The 22295-nt window shown below is 51.5% G+C and overlaps 1 protein-coding gene across 1 annotated transcript in view; it reads right to left on the reverse strand.

Moving 5' to 3' along the window:
* The window catches only part of KCNK3 (potassium two pore domain channel subfamily K member 3), a 38721-nt gene extending 31753 nt beyond the window's left edge, over positions 1-6968 (reverse strand). Inside the window, exon 1 of the mRNA XM_027113629.1 lies at positions 6529-6968. Within this exon, the coding sequence (XP_026969430.1) occupies positions 6529-6811 (283 nt within the window). The 5' untranslated portion in view covers positions 6812-6968. The remainder of the gene's footprint in view (positions 1-6528) is intronic.
* Positions 6969-22295: the final 15327 nt, after the last annotated feature.

Consider the following 22295-nt stretch of genomic DNA (forward strand, 5'->3'; position numbering starts at 1 on the left):
GGGCCCCAGGCAAGCAGGACAGGCCAGCTGGCAGTCTGCTTTCTTCTCTATGAGCCTGGGGGTGGGGTGGTGAACAACACGGAAGGAGGCATCAGTAAACAGGGTTCCCTTCTTCTCCAATTAGAATTTTAGTTTCCACACTGTAAAATGAGAGAGGTGGAGCTAACTGATTTCTCTTTGGGCTAAATGCTCTACCCATAGTCCTGAGGATGTGATATCCTGAAGCTGAGGTCACAGCTGAGTGCCCTGCATGACCCTATCCCCATCCTCCATTGTCTGTGACATTCATACGAGAGGGACAGCAGAGCCTCCGTGGGGAGCAGGGCGCTGCACGACTCCATGAAAAGATACTTCCTACAGCCTTGGGTGTAAGCCCTGTTACTGTCATTTTATATTTGTAGGGTCCTGGGCCAATGTTTGAACCTCTCTGAGCTTTCTTTTCCTTGACCATAACAGGATGATAATGCCTGCCCTCCCAGGGTAGTTGTGGGAATGCAGGAGGTGAGAAATGCCTCGGACAGAGCCTGACGTGTTGTAGACACGTCCGTTCCCTGCATCCAAGGCAGGGGTGGGGTGGGAGGGAGGGAGTGCCCATCCTGGGTCTCTGCTGAGGTTTGCCTAAACTCATCATGATCTCAATCAGAGCTGGGTCTCTTCCCTTGCTGCTGGCTGATGGCAGGGAAATCGTTTTTACATTTTTTTATTACAAAATCAACTCACAGATTTACCGTTTGTGCTGCCAGCTGAAAGCTGTTTCTAGTGGTGATTTGCACTACATTCATCTGTGCTTGTTTATGTTTTCTTTGAAAATACTTATTGTGTTTGTCCTGTCCCCACTGTGGCCAGGCATGTGTCTTCTATTTCTGTCCTATTCTGGCCCCCATTCCCTCCATGTCTCTAGCCCCCAATCATGACGTGTGGGAACTGGACGTGCAGGCAGGAGGCATGGCAGCCAGAAGGACCTCTGATCAAATACGTCCACTTTGTAGATGAAGAAACTGGTGGTCATAGAGGACCAGCAGCTAAGCTAAGTGGAACTGGAACTTTTGTCCTCTTGCTCCAATCCAGGATGGGTTCTACCACCATGCACCTCACTCTCCCTGATTGGTTTGCTGCAGGGTCTGCCTGCTCAGAGGAGGGAGCATTGCCCCTGAGCCTGGATGTCAGGAAGACTCTAGGCATGAGTGAGGATCTGGGAAGCCTGGGATGGGGGAGTGAGATTAGGAGGATAAAGGGAAGGGTGTGGCAGCCTCTGGTCCCCAATCCCACTGTCCCCACCTGTTAGGAAGGAGTAGAGGTGCTGTGGTCATAGTAATCCTTGGGAAACAGAGCAGTTCCCTTCTGTAGGGAAAGTGATAATACATGAGAAATGATAACACTTTAAAGTGTAGATACTGTTTATTAAGCACATATTCTGTACCAGGCACTTCTTCCATGTTATCCCATTTAATCCTAGGAGGCAGATATTATTCTCCCCCATAGTAAATGACAAAGCAAGTTCAGAGAGACTAAGTAACTTGTCCAAAGTGACACAACTAGTAGCAGGCGGTGGAGGTGGCGAGCGGAGAGGGGGATTGAGTGATGAAGCCAGGCACTCGGGCTTCTAAGCCAGCACCCGTGTTCATATGCCACCCTCAGGAGAGGCTGTACAGTTGAAGCAGAGGGGTGGTCTGTGGGCAGCGAGGAAGGAAATACTGACTGAGAGCGGACAGTGGGACCGTTTCAGGCTGGACTGCCCCTCCATCCCCCGGGAAGTCAAGAGAGTACTGGGAACAGCTGAGTGATAAGCGGACGGAGACCCTGGTGCTAAGAGCAAAGTGGGGGTCGTGAGGAAAACAGGCTGGGGCAACGGAGAGATCTTTAGGCACCCAAAGGGTTGTACCTGCGACTTGCTGTGTGAATTTGGGCAAGTCACTCACCTCTCTGGATGTTTGGATGACTGCTACTGTCTCCTTTCACTTTTTGATTTGAGGACTCTGGGATTTTGGCGGGTGGCAGGTCACTCCTATACTTTCCTCCTTCTTAGAAAGATGTAAGAAGTACAGGTTCCCTCATGAACTATCTGCTTGAATTCACAATCTAAGGATTCCCAGGCCATGCGGTGGGCGATGGGAGCCTGTGCTCTGCTGGAAGCTGGGGAGAGAGCAGAACAGAAGGTTTTCTGTCCCAGCTCCGTCAGCTTAATCAATCACCTGGCCTCCTGTTACCTTAGAGCCACAAGGAATCCAGGGAGCTGCGGTGGGAGAATGGGCACCTGTGAGCCCACGGCAGTCTCCGGGAGGGCCTGGTGCCGGGCACGGCTGTGGCACGTGGCCTGGGTTGGTCAGGGGCCAGTGTGCAGGGGAGCAGAGGCTGGCTGCAGCGTGCTGGAGCCAGAGACCCTCTCTTTCTGGGGAGGATTTTGCCAGAGGAAGAGACAAGCCTTGGCTACTTGACCCAAAGTACAAGGGTCTGGGCTGGGTTCTTGAAGTGGAGGAAGAATTGGTAAAAAATACAGGGCGTGGGACTCAGAGAGGCTCCACTGAATCTATACTTTCAAGTCACAGGCCATGGTGAGTAATTTACACCCAGAGCCTCAGGTTCCACCACTGAAAAATGGGAATAATAATGCCCACCTTGAAGGGTTGGGGAGAGAACTGAACGGGAATATAAATGAAGCGTCTTGTATACAGCCTGCCGAAGAGTAGTTAATAAACGGCGGCTGCCACTAGCATTGTTGCCATTGCTGCTGTTAATAATAATAACAAAGAAAGAAGCAGTCTGCACAAGTGGAAGGAGCGGGGGCCTGCGAGTCAGGTTTGACTACCCTATTCCCGTCACCTCTTTGCTTCCTTCTCGGTAAGAGGGTGGGTAGCACCAGCTGATCTCAGGGCCCTTTCCTGCTCTGACAGCCTCCAGGCTATGAATAGATGTGGCTGGGGCCCCGGAGGAGCCTAATGACTCAACAGCTAGAGAGGTTAAACTTTCCCAAAAAAGAGTTTCCCTTCGCATTTGATGAACTTAGGGCCCGACAAAGGAAGGGTTTCCTGTCTGGGAGACTAGGGACGAGGGAGCTGGAGGAATCCTCGCAGTTAGTGGTGACTGTGACTAACCAGGTGAATGACTAACTCAGACCCTGCTGACCCTCAACCAGTCAGGGCTGCCCATGAGCGCCCTGCAAGCCGGCATGATTGAGCACGTCATGGCCATGCCAATCCTGGCTGGCTTTGGGCTTCACGGCATATGGAGGCAGAGGAAGCGGCCAAGAAACCAGCAGGGGAAGGAACACTGGGCTTAGAGTCAGGAGTCCCTGCTTCTCGCTCTAAGTAACTCCGCTGCTCAGCAGCTGCGTGACTTTGAGGGAGTCCCTTCCCCTTCCTGAGCCTCCATGCCTTCATCTGTGCAAGGGAGCTAACAGTACCTGCCCTGGCAACTCCCCTGAGCTATGAAGGCTGAGACTCAAGAAATGAGATGAAAGTGCATTGTGATCACTAAGGCACTGAAAGAACGGGAAATTTTGTCATTATTCTATCCCAGAGGGACTCCCAGTCTCTCAGGAGACCCATTTGTGTCCCCAAAGGGGTCAGGTGGACACAGACTGCTGCCTTTGGGTTTGGGGTCAAGATCAGTCTAATATAGGGCCCTTTCCAACCATCTGATCACAGCCCAGAGAGCTGTTTCTTAGATCTGAGCCCATATGGACAGCTCCCAGCCAGGTATCATAGCCAGAGTGAGAGGTGACAAAAAGCCAGTGATGGTTGGGTGGGGCAGAGTGGGCAGTGCCAGTCTAGAGCCCCCACAGAACTAGGGTGGTTCTTTGATGCTCTCTTTCCTCTTGCCAAGCTCCTTATAAATAAAAAAAATCAGGGTTTCCCTGGTGGCGCAGTGGTTGAGAGTCCGCCTGCCGATGCAGGGGATGCGGGTTCGTGCCCGGGTCCGGGAAGATCCCACATGCTGCGGAGCGGCTGGGCCCGTGAGCCATGGCTGTTGAGCCTGCGCGTCTGGAGCCTGTGCTCCGCAACGGGAGAGGCCACAACAGTGAGAGGCCCGCACACCGCAAAAAAACAAACAAACAAAAAATCATCAGAACCACACTCTGTCTGCCTCTACCCCCAGCTTTCAGCTTCTCTCTTGGTGAGGATTACAAACACTTCGGGAAACGGCAGGGATGGAGGGGAAGGATGATGCCGTCTCACTTCTGCACACCTTAAACCCATCAGTAGCATCCTCTGAGTGCTCCTGCGTATTGCTGGGTACTGTGCCGGCACTGCGAGCACAGAGATGGGAACCACAGGGCCCTGCCCCCACGGAGGTTAATTACACCCCGTGTGGTTAAAGAGACAAAATACACCCCCTGAAATGTAAACAGCTGTGCAAAACAGCCTACACTGTGTCACTCAGCTGGTCTTGACAGTAAGTCCTGCAGTCATCCGGAGCCAGTGGCCTGGGATGGTCTGGAAGACTTCAAGGAGGAGATGGGATTTGAACTGGACCTGGAAGGTTAGCTTGGACAAGATAAATAGAAGACAGAGAAAAAGGCATGCCAGATGGGCACACTTCAGGTGTTCTTGAGGGACAGTTGGGCTGCAGTGGAGAGATCATGTCAGTAAGAAGTGAGAAATGAAGTCGGACATAGAGATTGCAGCCAGGTATGAGGTCCTGAAAATTTGGGATGAGGAGTGTGGATTTATGGATTACATGGGCAGCAGGGAGGCATTGAGGGCTTCTGAGAAGGGTATTGGTATGGTCATAGCTGTGCTTTGGGGAGATTCTTTCTGGCAGCCTTATCCTCGGGAGCTTGCCCTAAAGGGGAATGAGGCTGGAGGCAAGGAGGTCAGTTGGGTGGTTACTGTGGAGCTGGGGACCAGGGTACTGAGAAAGGTGGGGCACACACCAAGGGTAAGATGTGTGGGGAGAGAGAGAGGGAAGGTCTAAGGACCTGCAGTGCTCCTGAAACCCTGGCAGGTGGCAGGGAGGTGGGAGAGGGGAGGAGACGCCGGACAAAACCCAGTCTGGTCCTTCCCAGGAAAGCAGGCTCCTCTTTGGGCAGACCTGAGTCTGACCATCCTGCACTAAACTCACTCACAGCATCAGCAGGACCCAGAGGTGCCCCCACTTGGGCCACATTCACTCCTGGGGTCCTTTTCATCATCTTCCAGAAACCACATAGCATAACTCCCTGCGGTCTCCAGAGAGCAGCGGAATCTCGGGACAGTCCTGCAGTGGACAAACGGCAGGGACGGCGTCCAGTACTGCCTTTTACCCCTCTCGGCTCCTGTTGACTCCCAGGAAAACACTGCCATCTTGTCATGGGCTATGCCAAATGGCAATGAGCCCGTGGGAGCTCAGCCAGGGCTAGGAGGAGGACCAGGGAGAGGAGAAGGAACGGGAAAGATGGAGGAAACAGCTCCTGGAGGCGCCCTAGTGAGCTCTGGGGGGAGGTGGGCTGGGAGCACATCAGGACCCGGAGGAGTCCTGGAGGTCATTTCGGCCAAACCCTCATTGTCTGGAGGTGAACCTGAGACTCGGGCAGGGGAAGGGACTTGCCCAAGGTCATACAATGGGACAAGTAATGGAGCTGGGCTGGAATTATAGTCTTGGGAGTGGGTAAGGTGTTTATCCCTGTTTGGACAACTGAATAGCACATCAAGGGCCTCACTGGAGATTCTTTCTCGGGTACCCACTTGTGCGCCTTGTGTGTGTGCCCGTGTATGTCCTGTGTGAGCTTGCGTGTGTGCCTGTGTGTGCACCTGTGCCTATACTGTGAGAGAGTCTGGGTGTGTGTGGCCTCCTACATTGAGGTCTGCCCTGGCTGGAAGAGGAGAACTGGGGCCATTCCTGTGAGGTGACTGTTTTCCTGGGACAGCAGTAAAGAAGGCAGACAGGGCTGGGTCTGGCTTCCAGCACCAGCTCTGCTGCCCTAAGAAAATTAAAGGCACTGGCTGGCAGAGCCTAAACTCCTGGCGCTGGGCACACACGTGCACGCAGACACGCACACACACACACACACCCCAAGAAGTACTCATAGCCACAGTTATGGAGTGTTCCAGGCACCCAGAGCGGCCCCGTGTGCCTCAGAGTGCCAAGTACCTGCCTCCACACGTCTCCCTGAAGCCCCAGTCGGCGTAGACACGCTGGGGTCCGGGAGCCGATCTGCAAGGACACGGAGGAGTCGAGCGTTCCCCACCACTTACACTCGGCGCCCTGCTCCAGGGCCTGGCGCGGCCACACCCCTCCTCCCCAGCCGCCGCCCGTCGCTCCTGCCCCTCTCACACACTTCAGAGTCCCCTGGGGCCCTCTCGCAGCCTGGCAGGGACAAGTTAGGGCTGGCCCTGCTGGAGAGTCAAGTCCGGAGCCAGGATTCGACGCCTCCCCCGAGCCCTGTCCCTACGGAGCAGACACGTCAGGCTGAACTCGGGTCTCTGGGAGCGCGGGGTTCGGCGCCTAGACCCTCTACGGGAGAACCTCCCAGCCCCAGCCGGCTCCGGACTACCCCAGAACCCGGCGCCCAGCCCCCGGGTCCCCGCCCCCCGCCCGGCGAGTAGTTACCGATGGTGGTGATGACGGTGATGGCGAAGTAGAAGGAGCCGGCGAAGCGCCACTGCACGCCGGCCTTGTGCGGCTTGAGGCGCAGCACGACGCGCTCGAGCTCCTCGTAGCCGCCCTGGCTGAGGTTGTAGCGCGCCCGCAGCTCCTGCTGCCGCAGCTCCAGCCGCTGCCGCTCGATCATCTCTGGCTCCGACTCGAGCGCGTCGAAGACCGCGGCGCCCACCAGCAGGTAGGTGAATGTGCACACGATGAGCGCCAGCGTGCGCACATTCTGCCGCTTCATCGTCCCGCCCGGGCCGCCGCCGGCCCCCCGGCGCCCCCGGCCCGCGCCCCGGCCCCGGCCGCCGCTGCTGCTGCCCCGGAGGCGGCCTGGGGCATGGCTGCGCTCGCTGCTCCCCGCGCCGGGCACCCACTCCGCGCCCCGGGGCCGCAGCCGCCAACGCCGCCGCCGCCGCCGCCGCCGCCGCCGCGGAGCTGTCCCTTCAGCACCACCCACCGCCCTCCTCCGCCCGGCCCCGCTCCCGCCCCCCCGCCCCCCGCCCGCAGGCCGCCTCCTCCCGCCAGCCCTCCCGCCCAGCCAAATAAGGACTGGGGAGACGCGCCGAGGGAGGGAGGAGGGGGGGCTGCCGGAGGGGGAGGGGAGGGGGAGCGACGGGAGAGCAGCGGAGAGACCGGGCAGGACAGAGAGCGAGAGAGAGGGAGAGACCCAGAGAAAGATAAGTAGGCAGAGAAATGCATATAACTACAGAGGAAGAGAGAGAGAAGAGTCAGAAGGGGGTGTGACAGACAAGGAGATAAAACCAGAGGTAGACTCATAGACACAGAAAAAAGAAGAGGCAGGCAGAAAAATACAGAGCGAGAGAGGCACAGAGCGAAAGATGGAAACAGAAAGAGCCGCAGGCGAGAGACAGAGAGACCTGGATAGCTGGAGATAAACCGACGACACAGAAAAAGAGAAGCAAGGAAGGGGAAAGGAACTGGGCCAATCAGGCCTCTGGGCCACCCCACCTTCAGCCCTCCACCAAAATCACAACAGGCTCTAGCTGGACGGGACCTCGGGCCTTGCTGTCCTGCCCTTTACTATGTAGATGAGGAACCTGAGGCAGAGAGGTCCAGTGCCGTGCAAGGGCACACAGTGAGTTAGTGTCAGCACTCGGACCCAGCCAAGCTTTCCCTCCTCCCAGGCCCTAGTCCCTCCCCTGTGCCAGTCTGCTGGCTGTCTCAGAAATAGGAGGGCACAGCTGTGGACCGGGCACACATGGGCCAACACCCAAGGGAAAGCCCTGCTCTCGTGAAATGTGTCCCTTCCTAGGTCAGCACAGCTCCTGGAACTGGCTGAGGAAGCACAGGCTGCTAGCCTAGGCCACTAGCACCCAGTCCTAGGGGCTCCTGCTCTGCTCCCCAGGGGCCTTCGAGGACGGGCCTGACACCTATGGCCCCTGTCCTGCACCAGCTGGCCAGGCTGGGCTTGCGCCGGGCTGCCAGGGATAGTACTGGACACCACCACGGGGCATCCCAATAGAACTGGGATCTAACTGAAATAGGGTGGGGGGGGAGGGGCGCAGATCAGGAGCCTCGCTGACAAATTGGAGGAGCCAGCAGACCTCCTCCTACACCTCAGTTTCTTCATTTGTCAACATGGTGCAGTGGTGGCGAGGACGGCAGGCTGTGGGACTTCAGCGAGGCGTCATTGTCCCCTCGGAGTCTTGCTTCCTTATCTCCTCGATGAGGTGCCACGGCAGATGATCCCACAGGCCCTGCTTAGCTCCAAACAACTCCAGACTTGGATGGGCTGAGTGAGCAGAATGACTGGAATGCAAATCCCACTGCCAAGGAGGGTCAAAAAGTCTTTCACAGGACCCTGGCGTGGGCCATGAGGAGAGACATGCGAGAGACCCCAAGACCTCTGAGGGTGGGCTCAGGAGGCAGCCAGCCAGAAGCGGGAGCACCATCTGTCCACATCCTGGGCTGACCTGTCACTGCCGGTCACTACACTGCTTCTCCCAGGAGTGCCCCAACTCATCCCTTTCTTCCGCCATTCGTGCAACAAGTATGTATCAAACATCTGCCTTGTATCAGGCGAGGCACGTTACATTCATTATCTCTAGTCTTTACCATGATCCTGAAAGGAAGGGATGGTTATGTCCATTTTATAGATGTAGAAACTGAGGCTAAAGGCAATGCAGAGAATCCCCCAAGGGCATTCTGCTGGGAAGAGACTTCCATCTGCTTTCCAAGCCCGTCCTCTTCTCCATGATGACTCCTCGAGCCTTCGTTTATTTTCACTGTAAATGGGGTAGCTAATCACACTAGCTCTTGAACAGATTGTTGTAAGGAATCAAAGGGGATGACCTACATGTAAATCAGACAATATGAGGTTCTATAACAACTTCTTCTCCCCTAAGACTCAGGTCTTTGACCAGAGCCTGCTGGGAAGGCCTTGATTGGTGGCTCTTTGTCCCCTCCCCCTCCCCTCAAAGGTCTTTGGGTTGTGTCAGACTCTTTGATCGGCCACAAACTTTTGGTCCTGCCCCTTTGGCCATGAACTCAGCCTGTTGCAGCCTTTCCCTCTTGGCATCCCGCAGCTCTTTGGAAGAAAAGCACTGCCTTTCCTGGCTTCCCAGGGGTGCAGGCTCAAGTTAGGTTCTGTGTTCCTGGCCACAATCACCCCAGAAGCCAGTTCCCCCGAAGCCAGTCTAGGGGAGCAAGTGTCTCACTAGCCTGCTTTTCAGTGTGAAAGGCTATGTATGTGTCCGAGGTCTGTTCACCTCTGGCTACCAGACCAGACTGCTGTGCAGATGAAAGGTGATATTATGAGTGAAAGAGCTTTGGAAAAGGGAAAAAGCTCTCTTTAGGGGCAGGGCATTTATTATTAATAGTGATAATGCTTGTTCTCACAGCACTTCAGAGCTGAAAGGACCTTTAGAGATCATCTAGCCCAAGCTTCTCACATTACAGATGAGGAAACTGAGGCCCAAAGAGTAAGAAGGGTGCTGCCCAGGGTCCCAAAGCGAGTGGGAAGCCCAGGACCCACGTGCCGTGGCTGGGGTCTTTCCTATTATCTCTCATTATGTCTGAGGTCAGGACACCCACCAGCAGGGGAGCACAGTGCCCTTGGAGCCCAGGAGGGCAGCCTGGGTCTCCTCCTCCTGCCCCTCCTCCTTCCCTTCTTTTAAGGAGGGGGGACCAGTGGGTGTAATTGCACGGGTGCCACTCAGGTTTTCTGAGTAACCCCCAGGACCTATAGGCAGGAATCGCATTGGCCAGCCCTCGACCTGGGTGGGATGGTGCCAAAGGCCTGGAAGCCTATTCTGCTCCCTTCTGTCCAGGACTTCCAGGACCTGCCTGTACCTCACCACCACCCCCACGCCCCCATGGGGATGCCCCACCCTCTGCCCAAGGTCAAGTGTCAGAAAGCACCTCTGTCAACCCTGTCCGTTATAAACGATAAAAACTGCTCAGCTGTGGCTTCTCCAAATTCTTGTATTTTTTTTAATCCATTGGTGACTCCAGGGGAGGAAGCTTTGGGCCAGTAAGAGAGAGATTTTTTTACATCCTTCAAATCATTATACTGGTCAGCCTTCTGTGCGAGGATTTTCTGAAATCCTGTCCGGTACAGAGAACACAGGGTGGAGAGTTGGGAGGCCTGGGCTGGGGTCCTGGCTCTGCCACCGCTCTGCCACCTGCTTGCTGTGGGCCAGTCACTCCTCCCGGGGCCTCGGTTTGCACAGCCATAAATGGAGGGGTTTGGATCAGGGCATGTCTGTTCCCTTCATTTATAACATCCCATGACCTTCCCGGCCTGCTTCTGCTTCCCTAGTTCTTCCAAGAATCAGGTGAAAAGAGAGTATAGTCACTGCTTTTAAGACTTTAGTTTGTGAGGAAAAGGACACAGTCTGAGTCAGGTTAAATGGTACAGAATTTAATTATCATTAGTTGCTGCATATTATTATGTACGAAGCATCATACACATAAGATTTTACAGGTTTTTTTAAATTGGAGTATAGTTGATATACAATGTTGTATTAGTTTCAGGTGTACAGCAAGGTGAATCAGTTATACATATACATATATCCACTCTTTTTTACTTTTTTTTCCCATATAGGCCATTACGGAGTATTGAGTAGAGTTCCCTGTGCTTATTTTCCAGTTTTATATTCCACTCCATTCCTCTCTAAGCTCTAGACACATCCAAGTACTTTTGTGCTTCACTCCTGGCTCATGTGGCTCCCATCAGCTGGGATGCTGATACCTCCTCAACCTCTCCATTTTCTATCTATCGAACTCCTATTCAGGCTTCAAGACCCAACTCAAAGGCCACACCCTCAATGAAGCATTCCCCAGTTGCCTCCAATCAGAATCATTGGCTCCTTTGGGCTTCCACAGCCCCCTGTCCAAGCTTCAACTCAGTAGACACTCCCCCTGCCTTGCTGACCCTTTAATATTTGTCTTCCTCCCCGGCTCATTATTTTCTCCAGGCAGAGACCCTTCTTACTCATGGTACACCTCTCGCAGTGGGAGCACCGTGCTTTGCACATCAGAGTCGCCCCACATGTTTCCTTGGGTACTCAGTACACAGTGAAGACCTTAAAGCATCCTCACCTGCTGGGATAGAGACCAGCAGCGTCAGTGAGGCCAGGGACCCAGACAGCAAAGCCTGTGGGCAGAAAAACCCGGACAATCTTTTTCTGTGACACTTTGCAGATACTTCAAAGGCTGGAGCAAGCCCTGCCTTGTTTAGAAGAAGAGGATAAAGATAAATTTGAGAGTTTGAAGGCCTGAGAAAGTCAGTGGGGAGAGCACTGAACTGGGAGTCCAGGTCCAGGAGCTTTGGTCCCGGTGCTGCTGCCAACTACCAACTAGCTGGTGGACTCAAGGAGTCGCTTTGTCTTTCTGTGCCTCGATTTCCTTTTCTATAGGATGAAAGGGTGGGTTATCTTGAAAAGTCTCTTCTCACTCTGACATTCCGTGATGTTAACGACAGGCTTAGCCCTGTGATTAGCAATGCTCATTCTACAACAGCCAAGAATACGGTCTGACAGATGAGGAGCACAGAGGCCTCTCTGTCCCTCACTTTCTAGCCCCCCTTTATTGGCCAGTTTGGCTGGAAGATGGTGGCAGGAGGTGGTGAGGTAGGGGGAGAAAGGACTGACCCCTAGTCAGACAAGCTGGGGTTCAAATCCTGATTCTATCAATTACTAGTTGGACCAGAGCCTGCCGTGAAATTCTGGTCCATCCTGGCTGGATGAGGCCACAAGCTCCTGGAGGGCAGGGATAGGGCCTTAGTCATCTCCACGGTCCACAACGCTTGATACAGCACCTGGCACAGAAAGCGCTCTGGAAACACTCCTCCATTCGTTCCAGTAGCCCTGGCTGGGCTAGGTGGGCTGGCAGGGCCTGGAGCCCCTGGTTTGCTGTAGGAAGGAGTGTCCAGGGCCATCTCAACATCAAGCCAGGGGCAGGCCTGAGAAGGGGGAGGGCCCTGTGGGCCCAGGAGCTGCAGCAGAGAGGGAAGTGGCTGACACGGAGAGTTGCCCCAGGGATCCTGGCCTCCGAGGGCAGGTTGATTGGATTCAGGGCACTTAAGCTATGACTGAGGCGTTTCTTGGTGTGCCTCTGTAGGGAGAGACGTGGAGGATTAGTCTGGATTTACAGAGCATAACCAGTCCAGTGCAGCCGGCTCGCGTTTGTCAAGAGACACTATTTGTTTAACATCTCAAGCCCAAACCAAACACAAAAGGCAGCTGTTCACAAAGGAGAGGCTCTGCGAGCTGTTGGGGGAAGAGCGCTACCCCTGGAGGTGGACACCTGGCTCTGTTCTCAGTCCTGCCCCGATGGGCTGGGTGACAAGCTCACAACACAGACTTGGGTGTCCTGCTAGTGAGAGTGAGAACCAACCCGTCTTCATAGAGTTGCCATAGGGAACGGGCTTGCTCCCTGCGTTAGCAGAAAGCCTTAGTCCAAAGTCTGCACCTAGCTACCACATTGGACGGATCCCTTCCCATAGAGACGATCTCCTTGGTGGCCTCCCTCTCTGACTCTGAATACTGCGTGGAGATGAGCATCCTCGTGTGTGTCCTTAAGGACCTGCAGGGAATTTCCACTGGGACGCATACCCAGAAGCGTCACAGTACTTATGCCCACTGCATGGCACTAAACGCCGCGGGGCTGTCCTCAGCGTGGCTGTCTTGGTTTTCACTCTCCCTGGCAGTGCATGAGTTGGTCTGCTTGCTCCTCACTGACACTGGTATGATCCACTTTTCTATTTTTGCCACTTGTATGTTTCACTATTTTCTACTAATTTCCCCCTTTCTCTCCCTTTCCCCTCCCCTACATTACTGGGGTCTTAGGCAGGCATGCAGGTGATGACAAAGCGAGATCTGGGAGAAAACCAGCCGCTGCTCTCCAGCCCGGTGTGTGTGTGTGTGCGTGTGTGTGTGTGTGTGTGTGTGCGTGTGTGTGTGTGTGTGTGTGTGTGTCTAAAGGAGGCTGTGAGCCTGAGACTTTCAGTTTCAGGCCTGATCTTTTTTTCCCCCTCTCTATCCGCCAACCCTTGTCAGTTTCCCCTCCACTCACATTCTCCTCTGTGTTTGGCCAAGCTCACAGAATAATTAAAACGAGAGGAAACCTTAGACCAGGCAGTGCCGATGAGGAAACCGAGGCTTGGCAAGGGGAGTCCGCATCTCCAGGCCTCATGGCTTGCTGGGCCAGAGCTGGGATTTGAGCCTAGCTATCCTGACCTCGAGGGCAAGGTAAGTGCCCTAGACTTTCCCCCCTCACATCGCTAGAATTAAGTCCCTTCAGCCTGTCCTCAGTAGAGGTTCTGGAGCCGCCATGACCCGTATTCTCTGACAAACGTGTTGCTGCTAAGGAAAAAAATGAGCCTGGAGATCTAGTCAACAGCCTCACAAATCTTGAGATCCTTCTTTGCAGGTTTATGGCTTCTGAGAAGCAAGCAGAGGCAGCCAGTTCTTAGCAACAAACACAATAATTATAATAGCACTTGCAATGATTAATCAGCCAGTGAGCATTGAGTGGTGTCTGTGAGCATGCATGGCAGCGTGTGTGTGTGTGTGTGTGTGTGTGTGTGTGTGTGTGTCCATCCGGGTCGGGGAGAGGGCAAGGGGGGTGACTTTATTCCCAGTGAGCAGGTTTTAGGTGTCCTTCCCTCAGTTGAGGGGCTGGGTCACAACCGTGGCACTCCTTGGGTAGAGTTGTGATCTGGCTAGAGCTGCAGCTGTTTCTGCCGGTAGAGGAGTCCTATCCTGTCGTCCTGGATGTTGGGGTCCTGACCATATACTGGGAGAGAGGAACTGATGAACAGAAGCCAGTTCTAGGCCTGTCAACTAGATTAACATGGGACTTCACCAACGTGATGTACATGGCAAAACCACGGAACTTGGCATGTTCAGCCTGGAAAAAAGATGCAGAGGACATGTGAGCTGTCACACGGAGGAGGGGTTCGCTTTGTTCTGGGTGGCCTAGGAGGGGCCGGTGATCTGTGTGGAAATGCTCCAGTAAAAGAGCTTTCAGCTTAAAATAGATGGAGCGTTCTCTCTGCCTCTGCAGAAGCCATGGGCTGCCCAGATGTAATGAGCTCCTGGTCAATGAAGTTATGCAAGCACAGCCTGATTGATCGCTTGGGTTCAAGCTGTCTTGTTTTCTTTTTCGTCTTTTTTTCCTTCCAGTTTTATTGAGATATAATTGACATACCACCCTATATAAGTTTAAGGTGTACACCGTAATGATCTGACTTACATATATCATGAAATGATTACCACATTGAGTTTGGTCAACATTCATCATCTCGTATAGATACAAAATTCAAGAAAAAAAGATCTTTTTCCTTGTGATGAGAACTCTTAGGATTTATTCTCTTAACAATTTTCCTAGACAACGTACAACAGTGTTCACTGTGTTCATCATGTTGCACGCCGCATCCCTAGTACTTATTTATCTTAGACCCAACTGGGGGTTTGTACCTTTGACTGCTTTCATCCGATACCCTCCCCCCCAACGCTGGTAACCACAAATCTGATCTCTTTTTCTACGGATGTGTCCGTTTGTTTGTGAAGTATAATTGACCTCCAACACTTTGTTAGTTCCTGGTGTACAACAAAGTGATTTGATATTTCTGTGCATTACAAAATGATCACCACGGTAAGTCTAGTTACCATCTGTCACCATACAAAGGTATTACATTATTATTGACTATGTTCCACACACTGTACATTTCATACCCATGACTCACTTATTTTTTAACTGGAAGTTTGTACCTCTTAATCTCCCTCGTCTATTTGGGGTTGAGGCTATTTTAGAAGGATCCAAAGAGCTAGTACAGTGCCTGGCACATAGCATCTGCAAGAAATGCCTTCTGACATGATTGCTAAAAGTACTGAGTGTGGGGGCTGGACTAGACGCACTCTGTGGTCCATTCATGGAGCATTTCCTCTGTGCCAGGCCCTTTGACCCTCCTGGAAATGCTATATAATGCTCCGGCCCCAGGAAGGGCTGTACCTGGAGCCCTTGCTGAGCCCTCACAGCACTGCTTTCTCCCAGCTCCCCCATCCCCACCCACCCAAGGTCCCCACACGTATACCCTACACCTCACTGCTTGCAGAAGCCCAATACTCACAGGTTGGAGTAAGGGCCTAGAGGCCCTAGGGCTCCAGCAAGGGAAATGAGCCTCCAGCAGGCTAATTACTGGAGCTGATTCTATTAAGTGGATAGCTTGCTCTAGGCAAAGCAATTACAGCTAATCAGCCCCTTGCAGCAGTCCAAAGGGACAGTCGTTTGAGCGAGACACATGCGTGACTAGGAGCATCAAAGCAGTCTGAGGCTCAGGCCTGGGCAGATTTGTCTCAGGCCAAAGGCTGCTCAGAAAGTGGTACCCCGGCCCCTTCCCTGGGCTGCCCAGATCTCAGGCCACTGCGGTGCTGCAGCTCCGTGGAAGCAGCACTGAATGGAAACTCAAAGACCTGTGTTGAGACTTGGCTCTGCCACCAAGGAGCTGAATTTCACTGGGGAGAGTGCCTCTCTGACCTGAGCTTCAGTTTCCCTGTCTGTCAAGTGAGTAGGATGGACTAGGGAAGAATCTAGTCCAAGCTTGAAACTGGAGTCCATCTCGATATTGTACTGTATACTTAGAAATGTCTAAGAGGGAAGATCTAACACTGTGTTCTTATAAAAAATAATAACAACAACAACAGGGGACTTCCCTGGTGGTCCAGTGGTAAAGAATCCACCTTCCAATGCAGGGGACTCGGGTTTGATCCCTGGTCGGGGAACTAAAATCCCACATGCTGTGGGGCAACTAAGCCCGCACGCCACAACTACTGAGCTCGCGTGCCTCAACTAGAGAGCCTGCGTGCTGCAAACTACATATCCCACGCCCTCTGGAGCCCGCCTGCCACAACTAGAGAGAGAAAAACCTGCACGCCACAATGAAAGATCCCACATGGCTCAACTAAGACCCGACACAGCCAAAAATAAAAATAAATAAATAAATAGAATAAAAATAAAAAATAAAATCTGTTAAAAATAATAATAGCAATAATAAATAAAGAGGTAGGAGGAAACTTTTGGAGGCGATGGACATGCTTACAACATAAATTGTCTGGATGGTTTCACAGGTGTATGTACACTTATCTCCAAATGCAACAAGTTTTATACATTAAATATGTACAGTTTTTTGTATGTCAATCATGTCTCAATGAAATGGTTTTAATTTAAAAAAAACAAAAGCAGAGATGTTAGTCTATCTAGTCCATCTGGTTTGGATTCTAGTCCAGGCTAAAATGACCTGACCAGCTAGAGAAGAACTTTTTGAAATCCTCAAACATGGAAATATATGCTGCAGGATCTAATTATTCAGGCTATTAAAAAAAACCTGAAATAATGTATTTTTAAAAATTACGAATGCCCTCCTGGAATTTTTTTCCTCTAGAAATTTAATGAAATGTGTGTTCCCTCAAAAACAGACAAGATTTTTTTGACCATGATTTAGTGGCTTCCAGATTCTTTGAGGAAGTTGGGTCATGTTAGCGGGGGAAGGAACGGGAGAGGAGGTCCCTGGAAGTGAGGGGGTAATGAGCCAGATGGAGACAGGAGAGTCACTGGGCCATGGCAGTGTCTGTTCTACCTGTGCTGGTTCCTTTCCCAGAGGAAGAACTCCCTGAAAGATTCTTGGATGCTGTCAGAACGCTGAGGAGGAATTTATTTATTTATTCATTTATTTTAAAATTTTTAAATTTTATATTGAAGTGTAGTTGATTAACAATGTTGTGTTAGTTTCAAGTGTACAGCAGAGTGATTCAGTTATACATATACATGTATCTATTCTTTTTCAAATTGTTTTCCCATTTAGGTTATTACAGAATATCTAGCAGAGTTCCCTGTGCTATATGCTAGGTCCTTGTTGGTTTTCTATTTTAAATATAGTAGTGTGTACATGTCAATCCCAAACTCTCAGTTTATCCCTCCCCCACCACCTTTCCCCTTTGGTAACCATAAGCTTGTTTTCTAAATCTGTGAATCTGTTTCTGTTTTGTAAATAAGTTCATTTGTAGCATTTTTTTTTAGATTCTGCCTAAAAGTGATATCATATGATATTTGTCTTCACTTAGTATGATAATCTCCAGGTCCACCCATGTTGCTGCAAATGGCCTTATTTCATTCTTTTTAATGGCTAAGTAATATTCCATTGTATATACGACCACATCTTCTTTACCATTCATCTGTCAATGGACATTTAGGTTGCTTCCATGTCTTAGCTATTGTCAATAGTGCTGCTATGAACATTAGGGGTGCATGTATCTTTTCAAACCATGGTTTTCCCTGGATATATGCCCAGGAGTGGGATTACTGGATCATATACTAGCTCTATTTTTAGTTTATAAAGGAGCCTCCACAGTGGCTGTATCAATTTACATTCCCACCAACAGTGTAGGAGGGTTCCCTTTTCTCCACACCCTCTCCAAGACCACTGAAGAGGAATTGAAACATCAGTCCCTCCCAGCACTGAAATTCTAAGATTCTGGGTTGGTACTAAGGAAATGACGTGACCCAAACTCACCATGTGGGCAGCCTAGTGGAGGAGGCCAGAAGCCAGCAGACCTCAGCAGCAACCAGCTGTGAGAGCTGGGTAAGCCATGGCCCCTCTGTGAGCCTCAGCTTCCTCCTGTACAGCAGAGAAGGATGAGAGCCATCTCCACTGTAGCCTCCCTCACACAGTGGTTGAGGGATTCCAAGTGAGATGATGAATGTGAAACTAAGATTAATTAATTAATTCTATTAAAAGGTGAGAATGTAAACTATTAAAAAGCTTCTGTACAGCAAAGGAAACCATCAATAAAATGAAAAGGCAACCTACAAAACAAGAGAAGATATTTGCAAATTATATATCTGATAAGGGGTCAATGCTCAAAATAGTTAAAGAACTCATACAACTCAATAAAAAAGACCAAACCATTTAATTAAAATATAGGCAGAGGATCTGAATAGACATTATTCCAAAGAAGACCTACAAAGGGTCAGCAGGTACATGAAAAGATGCTCAACATCACTAATCACCAGGGAAATGCAAATCAAACCCACAGTGACCTATCACCTCACACCTGTTAGAACGACTATTATCAAAAAGACAAGAGATAATGAGCGTTGGTGAGGATGTAGAGAAAAGGGAACCCTTGTGCGCTGTTGGCGGGAATGTAAATTGGTGCAGCCACTGTGGAAAAACTGTGTGGAGCCTCCTCAAAAACATTAAAATAGAACTGCCATCTGATCCAGCAATTCCACTTCTGGGTACTAATCTGGAGGAAATAGAATCACTATCTCAAAAGAGTATCTGCACACCCATATTCATTGCAGCATTATTTCCAATAGCCAAGATTTGGAAACCGACTAAGCGTCCATTGATGGATAAAGGGATAAAGAAAATGTGGTATATGTACAATGGAATATTATTCAGATATTAAAAAGAAGGAAACCCTGCCATTTGTGGCAACGTGGACAGAACTTGAGAGCATTATGCTAAGTGAAATAAGCCAGACAGTGAAAGACAAATACCGTATGACCTCACTTACATGTAGAATCTTACAAAAACTGAACTCATAGATACAGAGAACAGATTGGTGGTTGTCCAAGGCAGGGGGTGGGAGGTGGTTGAAATGGGTGAAGTGGTCAGAGGGTACAAACTTCCCGTTATGAGTCCTGCGGGTCTAATGTATAGTTAACAACACTCTATATTTGAAAGTTGTTAAGAGAGTAGATATTAAAAGTTCTCATAACAAGGAAAAAAATGATAACTATGTATGGTGATGGGTGTCAACAAAACTTATTTAATAATATGTACACATATAAAATCATTATATGTAACACGTTATTACACGTCAATTATATCTCAATTTTTTAAAAAAAGAAAAAAAGAGTGTTCTTATTAACAACAGCTGGGACCCAGGTCTCCCTCTCTAATCCAGCCCTTCTCTCTTTTGATTTTCATGACTGTAGCTTTCAGAGCAGGGTGGCCTTGCTGGAGCAGAGCGTGGGGGCCACCTGACTGCCAGCTTTTCCTGACCTTGGTGATCTCAGATGGCTGGAGCCCATGTAATCAGACCAAAGCCTTGGTCTGTCCTCAAAGAGGAGCCCTGGCGCTGATTGGCAACCAGTGGCCTTGCTGGGCCACGCATAGCCTTTGGGCATTCGTTGGGGGGAGGAGAAGCAACCTTGATTCAGATGCTGGGCTTGAGGAGAGCCGATTCCCCCTGGATCATACTGGCAGGAAAGAGGAGGGAGGTGGGATGCAGGGGGAGGGGGCACCAAGCAGGCCCGGATTGCCCTGCTCATCAGCACCCCACGTTAGTCACTTGCCAGAAGAGAGGGTATGAGGAAGAAGCCACTTTATTCCCCATACTATTCTGAGAGTGGTGGGAGGGAGGGCTGTACTGGGAGGTTATTGGAAAGCCTGGAGTGCCAGCAGAAGAAATCTGCACGGCTGGATGGAGGCAGTGGGAGAACATGAAAGGTGCTCAGCCAGGGCTATTCCAAAGAGACCATGGCCCTCAGAGCCAAGCCCGTGTCCCTCGGCCTGGGCTCCTGTCTTGTGTGATCTGCCCAGTCTGCCTCTCTAGCCTCATCCCCCTTGCTCCGCGTAGGGCTCTTTGCACCAGCCATTCTGTAATCTTCGCAGTCTCTCCACATGTTCCAGGCTCCTTCTTGCTTTTCTGCCAGAAACGCACATTGTGCCAGGTACAAATATAATTACACTTAGTGCTGCCTTTGGAATGGCAGCATTCCCACTTTACAGATGAGAAAACTGAGGCTCACAGCGGAGCAAATGGGCTAAGCTCTTACAGGTAAATAGATGCCAGTTCCAATATTCAACCCAGATCAGTTTGACTCCAAAGTCTGTGCTTTCACTCTTCTGCCACACTCCCTCGCTAGAAAATGATTGAGGTCAGAACCAAGCTGCAACAGGAGAATAGAACAAAAGGTGCTGTCCACACAGAACCTGGCACATAGCTAGAGCTTCAAAAATACTGGTTGTGTGAATGAATGAGCAGCTCAGAGAGGAAGGCCGTAGGAAGAAGGGCTAGGACACAGACCCTGGGCTTGTGCCAGAAGGGACAGATGCTTGACTTTGACTAGGAAACAGGGCAGAACTGTGGGTGAGGCCAAGTGACTCCAGCTTGCAAAGGGACTGGGAGACAGGACTGTCATGAACAAGCTGGACTCAGTGACTGATCCGAGGTGGAGAGGAGAGAGGAGGCCAGGTTGTCCACGGCCCGCCCTAGCATGGTGCCCCAGCCACCAGCCCAGGCAGGGACTCAGAAGGGTCTCCACGGCCGTGCACAGATTGCAGGATACCTCTGAGTCTCTGAGCTAGGTGTCTGGGAGAACTAGCACACCGAGCAATCCGAAGGGGAACGGACCATCCACCCACATGGACAGGGGGTGGTCCTGGTGCTGGGTCACCATGGGAAGGCACAGGTGGGTACCTGGGCTCTGTGCTGCATGGATGTCCGATGACCCAGAGATGGTACAGTCCAGTGGTCCATGGAACCCACAGTCCATCGGGGAGATGGAGATCAGCTGGAAGGCAGTGCTCAGGCGGAAGGGCACTGCGCCGTCAGGGAGATGGAAAAAGTGATGTCGTTGAGGAACAATGTGGCCAAAGGAATGAGCTGTAACTTGCTGGATCCAAAAGGACAAACGGGAAAACTGCTGCCAGAGGCCCAGGGGTGTCTGATGATGGCCTGACACGGCCCTGGGGGAGGGATTGAGCCCCAGTCCAGAGGCCAGAAGGGAGTCACCCCATAGGCTCCGTGGACCTTTTCTGCCCCCCGCAACACCTTGTCAAACAAACCCTCCGGTCTCTTAATAAGGATTGATGAATTGAGTCAGGACAGAACTCCTGGCCAGAGAACTCTACCCTGTTTCAATGGAGTGGATCTAAGGATGCAGTCGTGAGGCAGAGGAAAGAGCACAGGTTCTGGGGTCAGCATCCCTGGGTGGGTCCTGCTCTGCCCAGCTGTGTGACCCACCTTCTTAAACTGTGTTGGCAGGATTAGGTGAGAGAAGGGAAGTACCAGTCCTTGAGTCAGGACTGGCATGTCTCAGTGCTTCTTTCCTTTCCCTCTGTTCCCTACTTCCCGGGTAAGAGCTGGGGAAAACCAGCCCTGCACCAGAGCTTAGGGAAGAAGCCAGCCCTGAGGCTTAGGTGAGCTGGTCAGGAAAAGGGGCTTCCTGGTCTAGCATGTGTTGCGTGGGCTGTGGATGGACTGAGCTGATTAGAGGCAGGCAAGACACTCAGCAGAGATTCAGGGGAAATTTAGAATCTTGAAATGAGTGTCACAGGAAATGTGTGTGTGTGTGTGTGTGTGTGTGTGTGTGTGTGTATTGTGTGGAGTTGTGGTGGAAGTCATCTGGTCGAAATTCCCACTCTACAAGTGAGGAAACAGAGGCCCAGGGAAGGGAAGGGTCAAGGGCATGCAACATGATGATGGTACTTGGTTCTTGATTGAGTTCTAGTCCCATTGCTGAGTTTCCTAGTAAGAAAGATCTCTGACTAGCAAAGAAATAATGGGGTTCCAGGCAATGGTCAGGGTACCAGACTTGAGCAGAGGTATTTGTGTTCACCTTGGGAATCTGGAGGAACTGGAACTTGATTTTTATTGTAGTCAAAATTGTTGAGAACCCAATTAGCCCTGGGTAGGGCTCCGGCTCACCTGCTACCCTGTGAGGCCCAGCCGTCTGCAGAGGGGTGTTCTCTCCTGGAAGCTTGGGACCAGGGAGCTTCAGGGTCTGATGGACTAGGATTCCTGGAGGTGGCTGATCTCCAAGGGTTTGACTGGGGCACACAGATGGCCACGCCAAGGCTTCTGTCCACCCACCAATGGTGAACCCAGAAATATGTTGTCCTCTTTGCCCCAAAACTCAGCTTTAAGAGCACATCCAGTGCATGTGTGGTCCCGCTGTCATCTCCATTTTTCCAAGGAGGAAGGGTGGCTCCAAAGTCCACCCAGACGGTAAGTGGGGGAGGTGGGACTTCTGGGTTTTCAGACACACTACGGTCTCTGCATCTGCCTCTTCTCTCCGCACACACCTCCCTCAGGGCCTGTGATTCTCCTCAGCTGCCAGGTCAGTTCCCCTGAACACCTTCAACTGTAAGTCCCGTTTCTCACCTCCTGTATCTGAGCCCTTTCACCCTCAGGCTGGACCAACCTTCTCCACCAGGTCGGGGGAGGGATGCAGAAAGGGAAGCCTGATGC

This window comes from Aethalodelphis obliquidens, unplaced genomic scaffold (genome assembly GCF_003676395.1).
Source record: "Aethalodelphis obliquidens isolate GAN/ISIS:26980383/991018 unplaced genomic scaffold, ASM367639v1 scaffold12, whole genome shotgun sequence".
Taxonomy (NCBI): Eukaryota; Metazoa; Chordata; class Mammalia; order Artiodactyla; family Delphinidae; genus Aethalodelphis; species Aethalodelphis obliquidens.